The 16,686-nt window shown below is 39.8% G+C and overlaps 3 protein-coding genes across 4 annotated transcripts in view; all 3 read right to left on the minus strand.

Annotated features, from left to right (window-relative positions):
* The window catches only part of clk2a (CDC-like kinase 2a), a 9,920-nt gene extending 8,332 nt beyond the window's left edge, over window positions 1–1,588 (minus strand). The window contains exons 1-2 of the mRNA XM_031866586.1: window positions 1,428–1,588; window positions 204–415 (exon numbers count right to left, since the gene is read on the minus strand). Coding sequence (XP_031722446.1) covers window positions 204–415 — 212 coding nt within the window. The 5' untranslated portion in view covers window positions 1,428–1,588. The remainder of the gene's footprint in view (window positions 1–203; window positions 416–1,427) is intronic.
* A 532-nt stretch (window positions 1,589–2,120) lies between these two features.
* Window positions 2,121–8,739, minus strand: LOC116393843 (histone-lysine N-methyltransferase SETDB1-A-like). Its single transcript, XM_031866514.1, has 10 exons — window positions 8,678–8,739; window positions 6,834–7,008; window positions 6,106–6,209; window positions 5,528–6,007; window positions 5,247–5,408; window positions 3,618–3,822; window positions 3,400–3,473; window positions 2,836–3,026; window positions 2,588–2,709; window positions 2,121–2,499 (listed from the first exon to the last, which is right to left on the minus strand). Exons 2-9 carry the CDS (start codon window positions 7,001–7,003, stop codon window positions 2,590–2,592), a joined length of 1,506 nt encoding a protein of 501 aa, XP_031722374.1. The 5' UTR covers window positions 7,004–7,008; window positions 8,678–8,739; the 3' UTR covers window positions 2,121–2,499; window positions 2,588–2,589.
* Window positions 8,740–10,415: 1,676 nt separating this feature from the next.
* On the minus strand, window positions 10,416–15,769 carry LOC116393761 (histone-lysine N-methyltransferase SETDB1-B-like). Of its 2 annotated transcripts, none has more exons than XM_031866335.1 (8): window positions 15,694–15,769; window positions 15,202–15,291; window positions 14,145–14,480; window positions 13,822–13,995; window positions 13,116–13,317; window positions 12,896–12,969; window positions 11,868–12,058; window positions 10,416–11,776 (listed from the first exon to the last, which is right to left on the minus strand). In XM_031866335.1, the coding sequence occupies exons 1-8, from the start codon at window positions 15,710–15,712 to the stop codon at window positions 11,672–11,674; spliced, it is 1,191 nt and encodes a 396-aa protein (XP_031722195.1). In that variant the 5' UTR covers window positions 15,713–15,769; the 3' UTR covers window positions 10,416–11,671. The 2 variants fall into 2 exon arrangements, with proteins under 2 accessions (XP_031722195.1, XP_031722196.1); XM_031866336.1 differs by having other exon boundaries at window positions 15,422–15,763.
* Window positions 15,770–16,686: the final 917 nt, after the last annotated feature.

Raw genomic sequence — 16,686 nt, forward strand, 5'->3', positions numbered from 1 at the left:
TACCGGCGCTTGGATCCCAAACCAAACAAAGACCGCGACAGAGAACGGTTTCTGCTTTTTACCACTGAAAGTCCCCCCCCCCCCCCCCCCCCCCCAAAAAAAGATCTGCAGTTTGTACTTGTGGTAGGAAATAATTATCATGGTAAGTAAAATTATAGTGTAACAGTTAAACTAAATATGTCTCACGATACACATAAACATACCTCCTTGAGTGTACAAAGCTTCCTTCCTGTCTGTGTCCCTGTCCCCGTCCCCTTCTGTCTCGGTCTCGGTCTCGGTCTCTGTCTCGCTCACTGCTGGAGGAGTAAGAAGGTGATCTTCTGTGCCGGTGTCTTCGTCCTCTGTCTCTGTAGCGGTCTTGGTAGCTGCTTCGACTGTCTCTGTCCGAAGACGAGTACCGTCTCGTGTGAGGCATCTGGTGGATTATTAGGAGAAGCAAAACATTGCTGAGTATTCAAAAATTGTTCATAAAATGCTTGTTAAATTAAAAACTACAGGGAACAATTGAAGACCCTTTTTAATATTTATGCCCGTTCACATTTTACTTCCTGCCAAATACTGACATCAGTGGGACAGCTGTCCACTGCCAGACACTAAGTGATGTGTGGTAGTCAGTAGGTGGGCAATAGTAGGAAACAAAAAAGAACAAATTTCATTAAAAGTTAACTGAATAACCAGCCTGAAACACACCTTTTCATTTGTATGAGAAGTCGTACTGCATTGTTCATTGAAGCTAAAATCAAATGGCTCTTTAAAATCAGATCAAATAAGCTGATTAACGACAATAGCTTGCTCAACAAATTTGGTTTAATAAACCTGGTTGTGTCGGAGACCAAACGTTACATTTGCGTTACAGCTGATCACAGAAACACTCGTTTAACACCAACTCTTACGAGCATACAGATGAAGCATGCAGTCTACAAAACTATGCAAGAACAGCTGCAGCAAGACAGACAACTTTTAGGCCTCAAAGTATGTGAACAGAGAAGAGGGATCAACTGCATGGATGCATTTTTTTTTAAACCCTGTTGATCATATTTAGCAAACTGTTAAAAAACCCACCACAGGTTAGCGTACATACAGCGGTGACGCTAAGACGATGCGTTATTGACACTGCCGTTGACGCTGTTAATGTCCGTTAACACCGAGACATGACGTACAGTCAATAAACATGTCCCGTTTTCCAACACCAGCACATGAACAGACACAATTGCTTTAAACTCGAACCAGCTAGCGGACCAACAGGCGACTCACTGTCTGTTAGCATGCTCTGCTAACATAAGCTAACGTAAATACTTTGACCGCCATCTTAGCTTAGCTATGTTCATCAGCTAGCACAACAGACACTTTCGCTAGCTGTCGTACTAACCGTATGGTCGGAATGCGGCTTACGTAACGGCACAAAACTGCTCGTAACTGTACTTTACCGTTTTAGCAGCGAGGCCTGTGCGTTTGTCCCACAAGAAATCCGTGATGGCGATCCAGTTTTCTCTTTTATCTTCTCGCTAGCTCGATGTTCAAAGCTCTGTTGCCTTCGCTGTAGAGCTCGTTCTGGTTCAGACTGGTGGGAACGCCTCCGTCATTCACAACCACACGACCACATGACGAGTTAGTGCAATACTCTGAGCCTGCAGAAGACACAATTAATTCATGTTTTTAATAATCAAAATGGGAAGTTTGCAAAGTTTTGAGTAATGTGAAATGTGACTGATATATTTAGCCAGACTCTGTCATTAACGTTACTTGTATTCTATTGTATAATTTAGTCAGAAATTAAATTTTAACTTGCTTCCGTACAATTTGTTCTTAAATCAGAGTTGTTCATAAAATAAATTTGAATAGAAATATCATAATTTTGACTAAGTCTATACTGTTAAGTTGGGCACATTAAATTATTTCATTATTTTTTACTTATCTCACAATTTTACTAACTTATAGTTGACTTATTCAATCATTTGGACTCTTTTTTTTTAAATAATTTTGACTTGCCATGAGTGATTTTGTTTTCATCATGTCCAACATTTCATCTAATTATTTCTTCCATGGTTTGCATTTTTATGCTCATGTAGCACACATCTGGAGTAGATGTTTTTGTTAGTTAAAAGATGCAATAAACTTGGTGAAAATGAAACAGTTAATTTTTATTTAAGACACAAACGCAACAATACAAATACACTTATAAAAAAACAATGCATTCTCTTTGCGCTGCTCAGGAACGGGCATTGACCGTGGCTGGTGGCAACGAGTCAGATGAGTAATAATACTAGCCCCTCTGGAGTTACAAAAACAGCCATATTGGCTAAGAGGAGACCTTCGATGTAAATACTAAAGCTAAAATAAAAATGCTCTCAACCGGGCTTGGCCAGAGGACAACTCAAGCTGTATTCTTGGTGAGCAACTTTCACTGAATGCATGGGACACCATCTTGGAACAGAGCATCCACTTCTCTTGAACACATTCACGGTCCCATCAGTGTGCCGACTGTGATGACTCTGAAGTCTACAAGACAGGGAAATACAGAAGCGGTAAATACGATTGTATGGAGTAACTTAAATAACAAAATGTATACTGTTAGAATTTAATTTACCATCAACTTGGAGATTTTTTCTTCTGGTCTTGGTCCTTTTTCAACTCCAAAGACCCCCTGGTATTAATCATGTGTTCCAAGCATGTGGACCCTCGGTAGATCATCAGCTTATGTTGATCTGTCTAAGATTGATGACACACACACACACACTATTATGAGTCACGCAGTCTTAATAACTATAACAGGGAAAAATACACCAAGAATCCAGTTGGAATGAGTTTAAAGAATGATTTTCTTCGTATACTGACCGAAACAACGACCTGTATCAAGCTGCAGTCGACCATATGCACCTCACACTTCTGCATGACTCCATTAAGTTCTACATTAACTGTCTGTCCAACCCTGTACTGGGTCTTGGGCGGGTAAGGCCAGACCTTCATATACCCCTGGATGAAATTCTTGTGGAAGCCATCTGGAATATCGTCCCAAGGGTCCTGCACTGTCACAGGGAAAAGTCAAAAAGTCTGTCACTCTGCTTACTGGCGGTATAATAGTACTTACAGTGGACAACTGTTTGACAGGTGCAAGTATTTTGAGCTCTGATTCCATTCAGGGTCACCTGTCTAAAACCTGTCCATAGTTTATCATTTCGATCATAGCCGGGCTGTACAAGCCGTCTCATTGTCACACTGTCATGGCTTACTGGAACATTTGAATAGAACAGACACACACTGATGTTCTAGACCAGAGTAGAGCAGAACAAACAGCTTTCAAACTTGACCAAATGTATGTAACTTTCAGATCAGACGATCTTGTGCCAGTAATAAATCTTCCAAACAGTCATTGTCTGTGAATAAAACACCCACACTTACATGGTCGGCTCACCAGGCGAAGTAAAGGTAAGCTAACATAGACCGGCTTGTGATCATCAATAAAGACCAGGAACCTGGAAAATAAAAACACATTTTTATTTCTTTTTACACCAAAACCTACTTGGACAAACGTAACTGCATTTTATCTAGGAGACTGTGACTTCATCCACATTTTAAACTGACTTTGTCTTAAACGGTTATCCATTACACACACGAACCTCATGCGGTTTCTTCTGCCGGGGAGCTCTCCCAGGATACCGGGGCTATACCGGCACTTGTCTTCTGCTGGAAACTTGATCACCACACGAGCACCGACAAACAGCTGATCCACCTTTGGCATGTAGTCAAAGGCGATGTGGTGACCAGAGACTAGGCTCTTCCCCTTGTCCTTAAAATGGATCTTGTATTTCAACTTACCATCTTCTGCAAAAAAAAAACAAAAAAAAACACTTCTAATAAGCAAAGCCCTTTTTAAAATAAGTCATATCTCTGCACCTGTATTTTGTGGTGGGTACATTTTATGAGCTAATTCCTCATCTTTGTTGTGTTACGGAAGCCCTCTGCAAAAGATAAGTGATGTTTTAAACTTGGCCGACACTTGAGAACTTTGTAATTCAGTTGATTAAAGGGCTGTGCATTACGGGCCTACAAACATCCCAATAGAACAGCGTTTAGTACAAGTTTTACATCTACGCTGGGAGTTTTAACTCATTTTATACAGGGTTGCTGTCTACAGTGTTCGTATGTTCTGAGGCAGATTGACTGGTTCGGGACAGGGGCAAAGGACGGCCAATTAATGACACTGTGTGGTGCAGCCATTGCCCCCACAGTCTATTTTTGGGGTGAACAAACAGCTCAGTGTAAATAGATGGCCAAAAACAAAGGGAAGCTAGAATTACAGCCTCGCAGTTGTATGCCTCCCCCAACCAATCACGTTGCAGTTTACATCCATGTCTGTCTAAAATGCCATCACGTCATCATTTTTATCCTATTTGTCATATGTGTGAAATTGCCATGATTAGCATTTGAGTTCTTTGAGTTATGGCCAAAAACGTGTTTTGTGAGCTCACAGTGACCTTTTACCGGCAAATTCCAGGTGGACGTTTCTGCCAAATTTGCCCCAGTTTTTCCTGAGATATTGCATTCACAATAATGAACCGGAGGGACGGAAAACCAGAGGTTCGCAGATGCATAAAAATATGCGTTTTACAGATGTATTCGTACTAGTGTGGACTTGACCTCAGTCACAGGTTACACATGAAAGTACTTTCAAACAACAACGATACCGTATTATACACATTTAATCCTATAAATGTAGTACAATCAGTTTGCTATGCTGGAATCCTTTTTACTCAACGAGCCAAAGTTGGGCATGCCGATATATTTAGCAATATTTTTAGTTAGGCTGCAGTTAGACTGCACAGTATAATGCACTCTCTTATGATGACTAGTGGTGTGTCGTATGACAGGCAGTGTGCGATTTGTTGGTTGGTGGCAGTCTGTGTATGAACAGTAGGTGTGCGCTATGTTTTGTTTAATTTTCTAAACAGCAGATGCTGTACGTGTCCAAGACAAATGTACTTTGGTATCTTATCTTAGTTACATGTATGTTTAGATGTGCACGGAAACATGGAACTGGATAGCTAGCTAGTATGAACTATATTTAACCGATTCCACAGATGAACATTTGTTGTGTATACACAGGTGACTATTTTGACAAACCTGTTTTTTGCTAGCTGAGGCACAACTGCATAATACATCCCTTTATCAGACAACCTGTCACATGGACAAGGAATGTTGCATTGTATTCTGTATTGTGCAGAACAGATCTTTTTTCTTCTTCTTACCCTTTGTAACTTTGGCTAGGATTTTCCCCTGCTGCCAGCTCATGGCCCTCCTTCTGGCCAGAATACACATGTCCACTTTGAGCTCTCCTAGTGGCACTCTAGGAGGGGTCTTGGTAGCTTCGTCAGAGGTTTGGGAAAGAGCAGTTGTTATGTTCACGGGCCCTACTCCGGTCATTGAAAAATAAATACAATATGTTAATATCAACATTGATTAAAATAAGTTAAATAAATGTCTGTTGTTTCTAGAGTAGTAGGGGTGTTCATGTTTTTGTGACCATTACCGTTAGTGGTTGCTTGTGGTGTTGATGTTTTCGTTACGCTGCTCTTCACATTGCTATTAGCATTGCTGTTTGTACTGGCATGGGGTGTTGACGTTTTAGTTACGTTGCTTTTGGCTCTAGTATTTGTTTCAGCTTTGGGCGTTGCACGACTCTTAGCACGCTTTATATTCTTTTGATCTATTTTTCTCCTCTTGTTGGGCACAGTCTCTTTACTTGAGTAACTAAAATCGGAATCACTTGAGTCATCGTCTGGTTCCCACTGCATATCACAATCCGAATAGTTTGAGGATTCTTCTTCACTGTCGTGATTCTCAGGCGTCCGAGGACAAATAGATTGGATCTCGTGTGTAGAAAGCCTGGTCAAGACCACAACTGGTTCTCTCTTTAGACTGATAGAGCTATTTTTGCCCTTCTCTCCATGGAGCTTTGGTAACAGAGAAGTTAGGCCATTAGTAGCTGGAGGGCTGGGAACAGCATTTCCTACAAAGGAAAAAGAAAGAACAGGTCAAACAAACAAACTAGGATAAACCAGTTTGCAATAGCAAACACAGACGTACAAAGAGTAGGTGTTTTCTTACCGCAGCCTTTTGTATTATCGTCATCATCAGAATCAGTGTCTCTGTATTTCCACCCCAGCAAAGAGTATTGTTTCTTCACTATCGCTTCACATGCTGACACAGACCTGAAAGACACCAATGACAAAGACAACATGTACCAAGCGAAGAACATAGAGGAACCCTGTACTTCATACAGAAGGGACCAATAAGTAAGTAAAAGAAATCAAGTTGACATTTTAAGACCAAATATATTCTTCTTTAAAACACACATTTGATGACTTGGTTAGGCCTAGCTAGAATGGATAGATGAATTTGAAAGCAGGGTGTATTACAACAATCTGGACTATTGGGTCTTTGATTTTAAGAACACAGTTAAGTAATGTTAAGAAAACGGTTTGTGTCTTCTTCAGGATAGCCAGAGTTGCTGCATTTATATTCCGGGGTGTAGTCGTTTCTCCTGTTTATCAGTCCCATGTTGACTCTTAAGAGTTTGAGGTGTTTTTCATTTAGTTAGTGCTGCAATTGTCTGATCAGAAGTTCTTTCCTTTCAGTTTGCTATATCCAGCAACCTAAATCAGAACGACAGCAGACGACTCTACACTGAGAGCAAGCAACACACAGACAGTTGTGGTAACACACGAGAAGCCGTTATCCATAGGGATGACCACACAGGACACAATGGTTGATTATCGTCCAAAGGGCCGATACAAGAGGTGGAAACAAGAGCATAGAGTAGATCAAACACTCACTGGTAGAGCCTCTGGAGGTGGTCGGACTGTTTCTCCCTCCTGTCCAGCAGAGACTGCAGCAGGTTGCATTTCTCCTGCACACCTGAGGACATCAGGTTGTTCTTCTTCACCTTCTCTCTGATCCACATTTGGAGCTCCTCTGTGCTCATCTCAATCTCATCCCCCTCCATAATCACTGCAACACACAACGTGTGAAATCATGTGCCAATGGTACAGTGTACAGCGGGGGGGTTGTCGTTCCTAAATTCTTCTTACAAAAGGACATTCTGTTGCTCATGATGCACGTTGCCAAACTAAACACTCAAATTTGAATAATAAATATTCCGATATTTGCCATGACAGTTAGGGCTCCGGGCACACCTGTAGAGTGACATCACCAGCTCACATGCCATTATCCACATGAGCAGCTTATGTTTCTGGACAAAGTTTAACACATTGCCACTTTTAAAAAGTATTTCTTCGTCATAATGCGTCGTAAGGTGGTTAATAGGGCGGTAGCCTTGAGAGGAACAGAAAACATTGATAAATATGTTCTGATGTTTTCTAAGATAAGCTCAAGGTAACCAGTTGTTAAAGATCAGCCCAACCCAAAATGTAACTTTAGATATATATGAATACAAAAATATGTATATTTTCTAAAATGTCTTCTGTGATGTAAGTGCTCACTTAGAATCATATTAGCCACAGTTGATATGAGATGCAGCCTGAAAATCTTTAATGTCATGTTTGTGAATGTGTGACGACAGAGGGAGCTATGGAAGCCCATTCCCGCCACTGTGAGAAAAAATAAAGATCCTGTTATCTCGAAATTCCGACTCGCTCTCTCGGAATTCCGACTCACTGTCTCATGTAGACATGGGGCAACAAAAACATCAGCCCATAACTTAAATCTAATTTCCACGGGCCTGTATTTCAGATGGTATTTACAATAAACAAGTCAGGACATAGATACAATAGTAGGCCTAGCTGACACATTCTCATAGCACATACTTCATTCCCCCAGCCCATCAGTAAGCATTTGACGAAGATAAAGGTCTGTCATTTTAAACACATCATCACACATTGCCAGGTTGTGCTCTGCCATAAGTTCCATACACAGGTGAAACACGTCCTCATCACAAGGATAGTCCTTAATTAAAACAACAAAATATATCTATGTCCTGACTTGTTTATTGTAAATACCATCTGAAATACAGGCCCGTGGAAATTAGATTTAAGTTATGGGCTGATGTTTTTGTTGCCCCATGTCTATACAGCCTTATAGCCGCTTCTTACACTACTGTGAAAGTGAAACTGAAAGACTCTCAGCTATACTCTCAGCTATACACTCAGCTATACACTCAGCTATACACTCAGCTATACACTCAGCTATACTCTCAGCTATACTCTCAGCTATACGATCAGCTATACGATCAGCTATACTATCAGCTATACTATCAGCTATACTCTCAGCTATACTCTCAGCTATACTATCAGCTATACTCTCAGCTATACGATCAGCTATACGATCAGCTATACGATCAGCTATACGATCAGCTATACTCTCAGCTATACTATCAGCTATACTCTCAGCTATACTCTCAGCTATACTCTCAGCTATACTCTCAGCTATACGATCAGCTATACTCTCAGCTATACTCTCAGCTATACTCTCAGCTATACTCTCAGCTATACTCTCAGCTATACTCTCAGCTATACTCTCAGCTATACTCTCAGCTATACTATCAGTTTTAACGCACAGATGTCCACAGGAATAGTCTACGTTAACGTTACATGACTACGGTTAGACAGACCGCTGATGGGTTTTTCTTGTAAAAGTAAACAAAATGTTTACAAAACCTTACCTGTGTAGCATGAACAGCGTTACATGGGTTTTGGAGAGCGGTGTCTTCCTCGTCTCGTGCTGCTGCAGCAGTCCGTTAGCTCACTGCTGCCCCCAGAGGAACGACAAGGCTTTCGACATGGCTTTTTTTCTCACTTTATTCAAAATAAATCAAAACCAGGGATCAAAAGAACTGAAGTCAAATAATTTAAAAAAAGCAATCCCACAATGTAGAGAAAGGCGTACTCTACCGCAGGTATAATTGCTGCATTGAAAATGTTGCTTGCGTAAAAATACAGAATGGCAACACTTAGCCAGTTTAAGTATCAAAAGTAAAAAGACTCAATATGCATATAATATTTTTATGCTATACTATTATAGTATTGGATCATTATAATAGATGCATCAATATATTGGCTGTTAGCTGGTTGAAGTTAATTAAATGCTTTATGTCATCTTGGGTAGTTCAATGTAAAACAACGCTCATCATTTCAAAATCATATTTTAGAAATGTATATGTTTTGTAAGTAAATCCTTAATCTGGAAAGTAACTATTAACCCTGATATAAATGTTGGAGAGTAAAAGGTACAATATTTAAATCTTAAATATATTAATACCTCAAAATTGTAATTAAGAACAGTATTCTTGTAAATATACGTTACTTTCCACAACTTATCACACCTCTCTTAAACAGTGTCAGAACTGAACATTATGACCTTCAGGAGGATAGAATCTGTTGCCGGCACGTTGTAGAGCGCATTAATTCAAGCTATGTGTGCTTAGTAGCCGTACACCTCTAAAATAATAAGTTTACTTACATTAAGTTATAACCCAGAGATTCCTTCATTTATTAAAGGCCAACACTGCTTAAACAAACCTTAATTTTAAAATAAAATAAAGAAGATTCAAGGGTTACGTACATGACTTCTCCCTCAATCTATGAAGTAATGAAATATTTGACAAACTTACTCTTAACTGTAAAAGCTGAGCTGTACAAGGAGTTCTCAAAAATGCAAAAAGTAAACTCCTCAAATATGCCTTCTTTTCAAAAGCCCTTAATCAGCTAATGAATCAGATTAGTTAAAGATCGTATCAATGTTAAGCGTCATTAAATGATTAAATCGGCCCTTGAACCCAATGTTAGTTTATTTAAATAAAGTGATATAGTCGAAAATGATCTTGTCTCACTCAGTTTACTGTCACTTCAACAGGTAAATATTTGTTATTCTGTTTATAAATATTAATTTGTTTAAGACAGTGGGCTTCAATAAATGTGTCCTCTCCGCTCCTGATATGTATTTGCTCATCTAATGTGTATGTAGTGCATCATTACAGCTCTTCTGTGAGGCCCAGGTGTTTTTTCATGAGGTAACCACAACTGCACTGAGGCAATAGATTCATTCATAATCTCATTTTATGTGTTCCTGCATCATTTCAGGTGTAATCATGTACTACATTGTGCTTCCGCTTTCATGTCTGAGAGTGATGTTGGTGCACGAGGTGTGAATCATAAGCCTGATATGAAAATAAATCCAGATTAAAAGCATAAAGAATTTTCAGAAAAGTGAGTTCAGCAGTCTAATCAGAAAATTTTATATAGTCTATAAAAAAGTTGTCAAATTTGTGTTTCTTGCTTACAAACTTGTATTTATTCCTACTTAGTTGTATCATGTGTAAGTATGGGTAAAGTGACATGACATCGTAATTGTGATAATTACAGATGATGGTGGGTTTACAATAACCTGCACATTCTAATCTATCATCATTACATAGTCTTTATTTATGAATCTAACAAGGTAAGCCATTTGTATGTAAAAATCCATTCATGAACGCTTCACAGTAGACCGTCTGGGTCATTATTGAGCCTTTTAAAAGAGACCGTGTCCCTGATATAGATTATAACAGCTTTAAAAAAAAAAACAAAGACTCAAGCCAAATTGTCAACATTCTAAACTTGAACACGGTTATTTACGTATTAAGAACGGGGCCCAGAACTAAACAGGTAAAAAAAGACAATGCAGATGTAAAAGCTCAAAACGTTTTGCGGTGTTGGCTCCACAATGATGGAACAAGCTCCACGTCTCCATCGCAGACTGAAAACACATCTGCTCACTGTGCACCATCACCCAGAACATTTTAAATAAATAGAGCAGTTTAGCATATTTGATGAAGTTGATGTACCTGAATATTTTTTTTGCAAATTTTTGTTGTAGTACCCACACGGTCGAACGCACCAATTGTAAGTCGCTTTGGATAAATATGTCACCTTAATGAATTGTATGTGTTGTGACATACTCAAATAAAATTATACAATTGAAGAATTTTATGCAAAAATATTTCCAGCTTCCCGGAACTCATCAACTTCTACAAAACAAATATCACTACAAATATTTGACCGATACAAAGTCTGCATTAAATGCATTATTTAAATCATCAATCTGGGAGTGTCACACTGTGAAAAAGCGAAATAAACAGCAAAATAGGAAGCTAATATTCTTGTCTGCGACATGCTAAATTGCTTGTTTGAACTTAAAGGTGCAGTTTGTAGGATCTGACGTCGTCTAGCTTGCAACATCTCCTGTGTGCCAAACGTGTAGGAGGACGATGATGGATAGTTTCCCTTAAATATTACTTACCTTTAACTGTTCTTAAGATACATTTACATTTCTGGACAAACTTGTTCACTATGTTTTAATGGTGGAAAACTTTACTTAGAAGTGCAACAATCCACCAAGTAGCTACATCTTGACATATGTACAACAAATGAAAGTATTAACGATAGAAAACAAAGGATTGGAATATATGTCGTTCTTGAGTCAGTCACCTCATAATTTACAAATCTTACTTTGGGCTGTAACAGATCAGCTGATGATGCCTTAAAAAAAAAAACAAAAAAAAAAAAAACAATGGCACATCCCTTCAGCATAATGATGGATATTACAGGAAATTCATTTCTTTTTTTTCTATAAATGTGTTAGCCACATTACGTGTATCATGATTTCTGTCGGTGGGCATTTAGTCAGAATCATTTCTGTGCTCTTCTGCTTTCATTTCCAAAAATCTTGCCATGTGTTCAAGTCGCATGGAGCCTCGATGGATCCACTCCTTGTGTTGAGTATCCTGAGAGTGACAAAAACTACATTTTACTACAGAAATTTAAACAAATATGACATCAGTAGTTTAAACAACAGCAGTGCTATACGATACCGACCTGAAAAAGAACCTGCATCAAGCTGCTGTCGACCAGTTGTACCTCACACCTCTGCTGGACTCCACTGAACTCGACATTGAGGCTCTGTCCAGGCCTGTACTGGGTTAGATGTGGGTACGGCCAGTCCTTCAGGTACTGCGTCATGAAAGACTTGTGGGGACATTCTGGAATGTCGTCAACCACATTTTCCACTGTCAAAAAAAAACAAAGAAAGAAAGAGTCTGACACTCATCTTAAACCCTGTTCCCACTGACCAAAAACAAAACACTAACACGCAATAACACCGGGCTTTTGTCTGCCGTGTGAAAGGCTACCATCTGCTTTCATTCCCGGGACAAAGGACTCTGGTAGAGTCACAGGTATTTATCAGCTCCAGCGCTGATGGGCAGTGATGGAAACATGACACTTGGATGGACGAGCTAATTTGAGGAGTTTGAAGAGACCGAATGAGTTACGGATATTAAAAAAAAAAAGCAGTTTGGGCACCTTAAGGTTTCGGTGCCTAAACCTAACCAAACTGAGACCGTGTCGGGGTGTGTCCTGTAGTAGGCGTGTCCTGTAGTACTATGAAGGACTTGTTTTTGCAATATCGCCGACATTGTAGTTTGTTTTAATTTTGCATCGCTCCTCTCTTCCAAAAAAAAAAAAAAAAAACACAGGGAAATTAGTATCAGTGTCAATTTAAAATGCCATTGGATTCAGCCAGATACGTTGGTCTCTAGTGATTGGTTAGGTAAGTCGCACACGTCGGGACGCAGCAATTACATGTGTACAAAACAGGCACCTGCACCATAACACTGCTAAAGATCAAAAACTCTCCGCGGTACCTTAAAAGCACCAGCTGACATCATATAAATAATGGACGAGTGAAACAAAACAAGGAAATATAAATAAAGGTCAATAAAGTCTTGTTCTCTCTGCAGTAGAGATAAATAAAGGCCCCGGACGGGATGAGAATTTACAGTGACGCACAGGACAGTTGTATTTGGGTGTGAAAAGAAAGTGAGTGCGAAAACTGCCAAACTTACGCGGTCTGCACACCAGGTGGAATAAAGGCAAGCCAACATAGACCGCCACGTGACAATCCAAAAAGACTAAGAACCTAGAAAAAAAAGTATGTTTTTCATCAAATCAAATCTTACCTAAAGCATTTTGATTTTGTGTAGAGAGGCATTAGTTTCCTCTAAAAATTCCCCAAACACATGGTGGTTCATAGATGTAGGGACAAACACTCATTCAAACACACACCGTAAGCGGTTCTTTCTGCTGGGGAGCTCTGCCAAAATACCAGGCCGGTAGAAGAACGTGTTATCTTGACACTTGACCACCACGCGAGCACCAACATACAGCTGCTCCAGCTTCGGTGTGACGTCAAAGGCGATGTGGTGGCCAGACACCAGGCTCTTCCCCTTTTCATCAAAACCAACTTTGTACTTCAACCGTCCATCTTCTGCAAATAACAAAACGTTAATGAGTTAAACCACCAGTGTTTCATTCTTTGCTTCAAATTAATTAGAGAAGTGAACACTGTTCTCTCTGAACATACAGTGTTGCATCTGCATGTGTGTATAAAGAAAACAAACTAAAATGATTTGGTGCCACTACTAACAATTAGTTGTGTTGTCAACTAACCTGCCTTTTTTTTTTTTTTTAAATCAGTTGTCATTTAGTTTATAAAATAGTTTTTTTAAAAGGCCCCACTACATTTTCCACATTGTCATGTCTTCAAAATTGTATTTTGAAGAGTCCAAAACTCAAAGATATTCAAATAACCAGTAAATTAGCTACTGATTTCAGCACAAATAATTATACATTAGAGTCTTCACAAAGCAAAGTTCCTTTGTACTAAGTTCAACCAACAGTAAGTCTATCGAACATACTCAAGTAAAAACTCAGGTGTTAGATACACACTGAATATAAGGCACAATTTCCTGTCAAAAAGATGCAGTCTTACCCCTCGTCACCATATCCAATATTTTTCCACGTTGCCATCTCATGGTTCTCTTCCTGGCCAGGACCACCGTGTCCACTATGACCTCTACTTCTGGCAAGTTCGGGCGGACCTTCGTGGTTTCATTGGAGCAATGGGCGAAAACCGATGATATTATTACAGGGGCTTGTTCTGGCGCTGTGGAAAAACACAAAATGTGTACATTAAAATGTATGAGCTTGAGGGATGGTAATATATGAATGAGTGGTCATGGGAATTTTCAGGGAAATAATTATGACCTAAAAATCACATTTAAATAAATGACGGTGGTCAGATCAGGGCATTACCATTGACGTTGTTGTTGTTCATCCTGCTTGTGTGTGCAGTAGCGTGTCTTCCAGTTCTCTTTTTGTTGTGTGAAAGCGAGAATTCAGCGTCACTAGAATCATCTTCTGGTTCCCACTGCATATCAGAGTCAGAGCTGCTGAGGGAGTCGTCTTCGCTGTAGAACTGCGGAGGCGTTGGTGGTCGCAGAGCGCTGATCTTATAGTCAGGGAGTCGGGTCAAAACAACCACGGCTCTTTTTACATTGAGCAAGTCCGGACCGTCCTTCAATTCCGTCTCTTTGCTGAGAGATTCATTTGTGGAGGCAACAGACTTGCATGGGAAATCTGACATATTTTCTGAAAAGAAAAACGCATTGATGAAATTGTGGCTTGCAGAAACAAAACAACCTAGAGCAGAATTACTGTGTTCTAACTTGAGCTGATTTGTAAATTAGTGGCAACTATCTTGATAATTGATTCATTGCGTGAGTCATTTCTCAAGCAAAAATGCCAAATATTTGCTGGTTTCGGCTTCTTCAATATGAGAATTTAGAACTTGTTTGTGTTGTGGAAATTCATCACATGGTTCCTTTAGTTATAAGTTGTATTGCTTAAACCTGCATATACCACCCTAACCCTCTTCCCACGAAAAGGCTGGGAACCTGGCCTTGGTGGGTGCAGCGGCCAACATCTGCGAGGGGGAGGGTGAAGGGAGAGGAGACGAGATAACGTGCATATATACTCTGTTTTGTCTTTTTAATCGTGGTTAGACCTCCGAACCATTCGTGGGGAAAGAGCTCTATCCATTCAGCTGAATTTTGATTGAAGTGTCTGTTCATTAAATATGTTTTAATACTTTAAGAAGTTCCATCGTCATTATGTCTCACAGAGAGGTTAAAAAACCACAGTTTGCATCTCAGATATATTGTTTTTAACTTTTCCATTACAAATTAAGGACAACTTCGTCATAGACGAGACAAATTATTGTCAATAATGTCGTTTTCGGACATCAAGGTTGAAGTTAAACTTGGTAAAGGCCAACCATGTTTCATTTTTAATTAAAACGTTTATGTTGTACCTTCATCGTCTCTTTCTTCATCTCTCTTTGTCTGGTTTTCGACCCTCTTGTCGGACTCTTGGAGCTCCATCTCGTCCACCTCCATAATAGCTGCAACACACAATCACACGGTGTAAAATAAGAGACATTAACGTTAATTTGTTACTAACTAACGTTACGGGAGCTTCGGTGTGTTCCGACTTCGCGTTGGTCAATACGATACAAAACATTCGCAACTCACCTGATGTTGTGTCCTTCGCAGCACAGTGCAGATAAGCGAATTGTTTCGTGTGATTGTGTAATTATAAAGGTGAAATGTGGCAGCAGCAGAAGCTAGCTTTCAGGCTAGCAACGATAGCATACACCGCTAGCTAGAAAATACACCAGGTTCACTTGAGAAGCTCACAGTTAAACCGTTGTATTGGTTTTGTGTGACGAATGTAGAAATAAAAAATGCAAAATGATTCGAAAATTGATTCTGCTAATAAAGTGAATTACACAAGATTAACACACCCACGTCAGCTTCCTCCATTTTGGACTTCTGTTGTTCTGTTTTTACAGTAGCTATTGCTGCTTCTTCTTCTTTGGGTTTCCGCATCTATTGTTGTTTCTTCTTCCTCTTCTTCTTGTGCTTTCTAGCGGTAGCAAACACCGACATGGCGCAATACCGCCACCAGCTGGTAGGGAGCGGATGGCTGGCTCCGATTATAAACAGTCAAAAATAATATCTCACAATATCTAGGTTACATGACATGCAAACAGTTTATTGTGAAACATAATAAATGTAATTTCTGTTGTTTGTGTTTTTTCTATGAGCAAGACAGCAAATGCAGGTTCAATTTCCTCCCAGACAAAGGATTTGTAAGATTAGCAGGATAGCTACACAGATGTGTGTAGGCCTGCTACTGAAGAGGATGGTTCAGGTCTCTTCAGAGAAGCACATTTAGTAGTCGCTGCTGTTTCCTATTCCCTGGACAGATTATATTTACAGTCAGTGGTCACAGACATGTACATTTTGTAACTTTTTTCAAAACATAGGAATGTAGGCGTATTGCCTACCTATGCACAATGCAGCTGTATTACATATTTAAAAAAAAGAAATAAGAAATATGTAATAAAAAATGGATATATGATTGCTCTTAAGATTGGCTTAATATTAACAGACTCAGATCATTATCAGGAGCAAACAAACGTGATAAGGACACTGCTTTTTTGACGGAGCTCTTTGACTTTCTGGCTGGTTCAGGCCTCTTGATGTCTTGGACCCCTGGGAGGTCCATTGAATAATCCACCCATGGGTTATTTGAAAGGTATAGCAGAAACTCACACAAAACCTGATACATGTATTGTGACTGTTCAGAAGTGGCCTGTCTCCTGTCTGTGATGTAGACTTCAAATCCATTCAAAACTGCATGGTCTAAAACCATGTATAGCGGTGCGAGTGAGTCCTGCAGGACTACCCCCCCCCCCCCCCCCCACCACCCCCCCCCCCCCCCCCCCCCCCCC

The sequence above is a fragment of the Anarrhichthys ocellatus genome, unplaced genomic scaffold (assembly GCF_004355925.1).
Source record: "Anarrhichthys ocellatus isolate YVR2014 unplaced genomic scaffold, GSC_Weel_1.0 scaffold35, whole genome shotgun sequence".
Taxonomy (NCBI): domain Eukaryota; kingdom Metazoa; phylum Chordata; class Actinopteri; order Perciformes; family Anarhichadidae; genus Anarrhichthys; species Anarrhichthys ocellatus.

Coding starts and splice junctions, on each gene's coding strand:
- LOC116393761 (XM_031866335.1), bottom strand. Junction 14,481..15,201: donor TGAAGAAAGAGACGATGAAG/GTACAACATAAA, acceptor TTTTCTTTTCAG/AAAATATGTCAGATTTCCCA. Junction 12,970..13,115: donor AGCAGAAAGAACCGCTTACG/GTGTGTGTTTGA, acceptor TTTTTTTTCTAG/GTTCTTAGTCTTTTTGGATT.
- LOC116393843 (XM_031866514.1), bottom strand. CDS start 7,003: ATGGAGGGGGATGAGATTGAGATGAGCACAGAGGAGCTCCAAATGTGG. Junction 3,027..3,399: donor TCGCCTGGTGAGCCGACCAT/GTAAGTGTGGGT, acceptor TCCCTGTGACAG/TGCAGGACCCTTGGGACGAT. Junction 2,710..2,835: donor TGATACAGGTCGTTGTTTCG/GTCAGTATACGA, acceptor CATCAATCTTAG/ACAGATCAACATAAGCTGAT.